This window comes from Vollenhovia emeryi, unplaced genomic scaffold, assembly GCF_000949405.1.
Source record: "Vollenhovia emeryi isolate VEMERY1.0 unplaced genomic scaffold, V.emery_V1.0 DF939178.1, whole genome shotgun sequence".
NCBI lineage: Eukaryota > Metazoa > Arthropoda > Insecta > Hymenoptera > Formicidae > Vollenhovia > Vollenhovia emeryi.
In genome coordinates this window covers 189,571-196,491 of record NW_011967188.1, presented here as the reverse complement: position 1 = coordinate 196,491, position 6,921 = coordinate 189,571, and the positions used below count along the sequence as shown (strand labels likewise).

At 39.7% G+C, this 6,921-nt stretch overlaps 1 protein-coding gene across 2 annotated transcripts in view; it reads right to left on the bottom strand.

Annotated features, from left to right (window-relative positions):
• Positions 1–3,697: 3,697 nt before the first annotated feature.
• The window catches only part of LOC105563287, a 23,963-nt gene continuing 20,739 nt past the window's right edge, over positions 3,698–6,921 (bottom strand). For both annotated transcript variants that reach the window (XM_012014753.1, XM_012014752.1), the window contains exons 5-7: positions 5,731–5,917; positions 4,882–5,003; positions 3,698–4,165 (exon numbers count right to left, since the gene is read on the bottom strand). In XM_012014753.1, coding sequence (XP_011870143.1) covers positions 4,035–4,165; positions 4,882–5,003; positions 5,731–5,917 — 440 coding nt within the window. In that variant the 3' untranslated portion in view covers positions 3,698–4,034. The remainder of the gene's footprint in view (positions 4,166–4,881; positions 5,004–5,730; positions 5,918–6,921) is intronic.

Genomic DNA, 6,921 nt, shown 5'->3' with positions numbered 1-6,921 from the left:
CCACGCGCCCAAATTGGGCGGTAGGCCGGCCTAAGACAACGATTTTTAATAATTAATTACTCGTTAACTATTACGAAAATTGCAAAATGGTATAGGACTTTTCCGTTCATCTTGATCCGTTCTACCTTCTCAAAAATTTTGTCGGATATGGAAAGACTCACCCTGTATATTGCTGGCACAATGTCCGAATTTCGAATCGTTATGTGATTACCCTACACTTGAAAAGGACCGGGAGAAATTCACGGTCGAAACGTTGTGTTTTTTTTAACAAAAAAACATTTTTGCCAGCCAGTAAAATTGGATTTTCAACTTTGTCTGTTATTAATAACGCACCGTTGCATAAATGTTTTGTGATTTTTGTGTCGTATGAAAATAACGTTGTTCGCGATGTTACGCATAATTTATATCAAAAGAGATTTTTACTCTTTTTCACGTCAATGACTATGCGAGAAGAGTGAATAAACGACGTTATAAAGACGACCTATGGAGGTCGGATACCCCGAGTTTTGGTCCCACGAGTTTACGTTGATGCAAAGAAATAAGACTGACGCTGAAAGACGACGATTAAAACTGTCTACCGGCATTGAGATTTATTCTAACCGGTTGCATTAATCCCCGGGCATAGAGGAATAATTTAGAGAAAATAGAACAGTTTACGAGCGACAATACGACGTAGTCCCTTGGCAGACACGGACGCGGTGCTTTGACAAGTAATTTACGTGGGGAAGAAGGTACTGGATAGAGGGAATTCACCAGAGAAAATATCTGCGCGGAAAGATAATTTTGCGTATTCGTTATAACGTAAACACGTTTGGAGAAAAACCGCGATAACGTAGAATGGACGTAGTTAAAATACGAAACAGCGTTGTAGTACAATATGCAAGTATCGATGAGCAAAATTTGGGGATTTATTTTATTCGGCTTTTCCATTTACATTCTGTAATAACGCTGAATGAAGATTGATAACTTGCTGCAACGTTTAATCGTTGTACTTGAGTTATCCACGTGGAAGCCAGCGGAGAAAGAGACGTGGGATTTTTCTCGCTGTAATAGATTTGTCGTTGCCGTTCCGACCATTATTCTCTGCCCGCTGAAAGCAGCGAGAAGAGAAATTTTAGGTATTCCAACATTGGTTTTATCTTCAGCTAAAAGAACTGTTTCCGTCTTACCGATTGGATTGTTCGTCGATCCGTATTGACCAGAGGAATTTAATTATACGATGCGCATTTCGGATGCAGACGAGCCCGGCGGAAAGTTTTACGCCAATGTATTTGCTCTAATCCCTATCATTGCTTACCCTGTCTCTCTTGCCTTACCGCACCCCTTCGTTACGATCGGCAGTCGGGAAAACGTTGCCATTGAATCGTTCTACAATTCGATAACTCACTACTTCTGTTCGTAGCCAAACATTGCGAGAGACAATTTGCGTCTTATTGCTAGACACCTTATTTGCAGATTAAATCCTATTTGCGCAAGAAAGATCGTAACTTCTGAGTCTTTAAAATAATTTCTAAAAGGCAATTATTAAACGGATACGGTGTATTGTTATAAAGCAATCTATTTCGTCCGTTGAAAAATTAAATCTTTTTCAATTTGTCAAAGGAAGCGTTTAAAATTTAAAAATCCGCACTTGATCTATTATTCTCAACCTACCTTTCGGAGCCTGTTTTCCAGAAGTGAGGAAACCTCGACGTAGGTGCGCGATCTGAATTCTAAAGACTGCGATCGCTAGAAATATTCATAAGCCACGTAAAGCTATCGAGCTAAAGCGATCGATCGAGGACTAGCGATTTATACGTCGTTATAAAAGTTTGTATCTCACCTTGTCGTCGCGATAAATTCTTCGATAACTTTGACGAAGCTGGCTTATGGGTGTCGCTGCGTCGCATACACCGTACAACCCATCCAACCGCGAACTACAGTCCAAGTTTTCTGCCGCGCCCATCATATTTTATAAACATTCTTTTAAGTGGATCTGAAAGGCACCATTAAGGCTGAAAGGCTAAAAACACGGGTTGAGAGATGCGGGGAACTAACGTCGTATCTTAGATCGATACGTCTCTGTTGAAAGAGTCGCGAAATTTTGCAGGAGATTGATGAAAAAAAAAGGTAAAACCTGCCTTTCCAGACTAGTTATCGAGGAATTTTACTCACACGACGGTTGATTAAAAAGCAATTAACAGTGCATGATTACGCGTACGAATCTTACGTAACTATGATCGACACTCGTAGAATTAACAACCCCGTGAATTTAAACGTATGTTAATCGTTTAAGAAAATCATTAACAGTAAGTATTTAGTTAATGCTGTAAATTTCGCGAGAGTCTGCGGTTGCGGCAAACCTTTAAGCTTCTGCGCAAGACACCTGTTCAGAGAGTCTATGCCTAACTGTAAAGAACTTCCATAACTTACTTGTTTGAGATTTTGTAGTGGGGGAGGCGCTGCGGATAACGGACACCAAGAAATATGGTGTACCAAGAACACGTTATATAACGAGGCATCGCGAGAAGTAAGCGCATCTAATTTCGACGCATCCAACTCGCAGGCAGCGTATTCTATACTATATATAACTCGATAGACAGATTTTATGGCGTATTTTCCTATTAATAATATTGATGATGATGGATATCGTTGAAACTTTTAACACGGTATTAACTTTTAACAAGCCACTCGTCCCTCAAACTTCCCGATACAACAAAGCTTTTATTCTATCATCATCCTTCAATATAACGGATGATCTAAACCGCAGAAATGTTTAAAACAATATTAATTGATACATCATATTAAACATGTTAATAATAGAGTGGAAAACAACGGTCTTGTTGTTTATCTGCTTTCAATATTATGGACTTAGAAAAAAATAATGTGGCCTCCAGAATTTTTAATTTTTTGCCTAATAACATACACATATTGTACGCATATACATATATAGTGTATACATTATGGTTTTATAGATAATAGTAGCGACCATCCTTTGCTAAAATTGATAAAACAGTGATTCTGTGTGCACAGTATCATCGTTTTCTACTATTGGCATTATAGAAATAGTCATCGAGCTTGCGAAGCTTGCGTAAGCTTTATTTACGACAGTCGATACAGTTCCGCCTTTAACTGATCTGTCGTAGATAGATTTTCTTTTATGATATCGTTCAAAAAAATTTATCAAAAATACCGAATACGATAGATTGATATATGCAGAATTAACGAGTTTAATATATAAAACAGAAAACTTAAAAGAGAATAGTTTTAATTGAACGTTTAAAGAAGGAAAGAATAATAGGAGAAAACAATAGAATTAAAAAATGAGCTTATTGTCAACCCAACTGGCCAATTTTATTGAATTCGTTACAACGTTTCGACCTTGCTTCATTCGGGTTCTTTTCAAGTAATACTGCAAGTCAACAAGTATAAGAGATTAATTTTGCAGTTTTGTTACTTGAAAAAGATCTGAAATCAGGTCGAAACGTAACGAATTCAATAAAAGAGTGAGAACAAGATCGGCCCCATTTTTTTCGCATTCGATTTTGGTCACAAAGTAGGTACCAAACAAAAGGTCTCGTGATGATCGCAGATATGTCAGTCACAGAGTGTACCTATTTAACGTTCCAGAAATATCGGATATCATCGGATATCGGACAGAGATATCAACCCAACGCCAGTTGGGTTGACAATAAGCTCACTTTTTAATTTTTAATCATCACTGGCGACTATAAGTGACATTGTTCTTTCGTTTAAAACAATAGAACTCTGACAGCGTAGAAATACAATATTTATTTTAATATCAATATCTATTCCTCATTTATAATCCGATAATACTGACACAGATTTATACAACGGATTCGTATTCGTAACGGTACTACCGTATTAATCAAAAGTCACGTATTTTGTTGAGCTCGAAGTAATACATGTATAATAACGTAACTCATACAGAAGTGCCGTCGAAGTACGTGTAACTTGACGCGATACAACATGTAACTTGATAAGATACAACGTGCCACCTGACGCGATACATAACTTAACATTACCAATGAGCCTCATAGAAAATAACTTTGCCACATGTAAAGAAGTAAACTGGCGAACACAACGCAGAACCCAGTAGGAGCTGCGTAACAATTGGTACGTGCTGCGTTCCATTGATCGTGGTGGACAGCAGCTTGTTTTTCACCTGCAATAAAAAATAAGCGGGTAATACGATATATCAAGTTATAATACGTGTAGAGGAAAGTCTCTTATTATGAGGCATGTTTCTACACTGAAAAAAATTTCTGGTTGATTATGGACGAATCAGATAATTCCTTTAGGATTTACCAGAATTCCTTTAGGATTTACCAGAATTTCTGTAGGATTACAGGAATTCTGGTAAATCCTAAAGGAATTCTAGTAAATCCTAAAGGAATTATCTGATTCGTCCATATTCAACCAGAAATTTTTTTCAGTGTAATAGCAGAGTTTCTACTAAATAAAAAGGTATCATCTGTTGATTCTATCATAAATTCATTGTCCTTGGAGTGAAGCGTGCTCGGTGGGAAATTCATTGTTGGATCGTGTAAACGTTGAAAAAATTTTTTTCTAATTAAATTTGGATGTTTAAAGCCTACTATCTCATATCCTATCTTACAATATGGGACTTTTATCCATACACTATTATATCCATTTAACAAAAATGTTTCATTGAAACTGCATTAATTATATTTAATTGTTTTTAATATAAAGATTAAAAAGCTAGTAGCGTGTGTTGAAAATTATAAATTGTTCATGGACGTTAGATGTTTTTTGGAAACATCTACCAAAGGGAAGTAAAACTGTTCGATGACATCGGAAATATAACGTTATTTATGTCTCGCTAATTCTGCGCGTTCGATGACTTTTAATTTAATTTACCATTTAGGACGTGAATATGTACCGCGGCCGTGCTGAATTGGCTTACTGAGCACGTATATTCACCGCTGTCAGTCTTTTTCGCTCGTTCGATGTAGAGCCTCGTCACCAGATCCTCGTTCGACCTAAAAAAACATATCGCTATATTACTTGGCGTATCGCCGTACGCGCAACTTCCTCGCAGCATCTGTAACGCCGGCTTTCGTATGCTGAATTTTAACGATAGAAAATGGAAAAATAAAAAAATATATTAAGAATACGTAATCTCTTTGGAGATGGTGCCAGATGCACTATATAGCCGTACGTATATTTACGTGCGTCGGAAACGCGGCGATGTATAAATATTCTACGAGATGCCGAGCGCAACCGACTTACGGGCTTGAATAAAGAATTGCATGATAATCCAAATGCCACGTAAACGTACATGTAATGCGGGCACAAATAGCCTTTGAATACTAATTCAACCGAACTTGGGCGCGCGCGTCTGTCGCTCACTGCCGCGGGAATAATAAAATTCGCGCGGGAAGATTGCGCTCCAGTTCTATCTAACCGAAAGAGAGATAAATTTTCAATGCGTGTCGCGGCGAATCTCGAGGTGGATCAATCGCAGCGGTTGCGTCGCACAAAGCGTGTGCTATCGCTCGTCAACGCGTACGCCCTACGGGTTTAGGAGGGTAATGCCGTCGGCGTAGCGAGAGGATGAGAGCGATTCGCGTGTATTTGCGAGCAGAGACAATGTCTGCACGTGTGCACACGCGCGCGCGCGCGCGCGTGCAAATCGAGACGAGGCCGTACATCCGTCTCCGGGAGAGCTTCTCTTCGATCCATCGCTACCTCGCGATATATGCTCACCCATTAATGTGATAAACGTTGACGTGATCCGGCAACGTCTCGCCATTTTTCCGCCACACGGGATACGGCACCCTCGAGTCCGGACAGGACGGCCGGACGACGCACGCTAGCTCGATTCCGCTTCCGGTCTTGTAGTATCGGTCCCGTAACTCGTGTCTGGCTTCGTCGATGATTCTAATATCCGGCGCTGTAAAGGCACGCACGTTACCACCGAATAATACCCGTGATCGATGCGTTTTTTTTTCTACATTTCTCTTTTCGTGCATTTTCCGTTTTTTTTATTACGCGCGCACAGGTGTGGAGAACACGTGTAATTTAATAGCCGTATATGTAAAACGCTATGATCGGTATGAAATTCACATTTGGCAATATCGAACCTGATCCCGAAAACTCGCGAGAGAAAAGCCCCGCCTTCTTTCACGCTCGGATTTCATTTTTTGCAGTTTTCCGAGTTACGTAATTAATATTTATATCTCTCGTAATTGAACCAGTGTTAAAAAAAAAAAGTAACAATAGCTGGAAGGCACCGCGAGTAACACGTGGAGATATATCGGCACATGCGAGCCTATTTGTCGAGATGCGAGGGAGGAGCGGTAAAATAAAGTTGCATCGTTGCTGTTGCAAAAGAGTCGTACTACGTGATACAACTGCGGCTGGCTTGTTTCCAGGCGGGATGGCGCAAGATATTCTCACGGTAATTGAATCTTTACGAGGGAGGAATTTAAATTCGCGACTGTTCCGTTTAGGTGCGCCGCGACAGCCGGCAATTCGCAACGTATACGTAGGATTTCGCGTCCCGAAATGGAAAACAATGCATACATCTCGCGGCTACCGAGATGTCACCGTATTATACCAATGTTCCGTAATATATCAGTCAAAAATATCCGGCGGGCGCACGTAGATTTCAGGTCGGAGTTACCCGTAAAAAGTGTAAGTACCCTACAAACCGATAGAATTTTATGATTTATTCTCCCATGCTTTTTACTTCCTCTTTCTCCCCCTTTCCCCCCCCCCTCTCTCTCAAATATAAACAGAGATAAAACACGATATATATTAATTACAGAAGCAAATAAAATACGAGATGAGAATGTGACAGAGAAAATTCATGTATAATTTATCTAAAAAGGCAATCTCTCTCTCTCTCTCTCTCTCTCTCTCTCTCTCTCTCTCTCTCTCTCTCTCTCTCTCTCT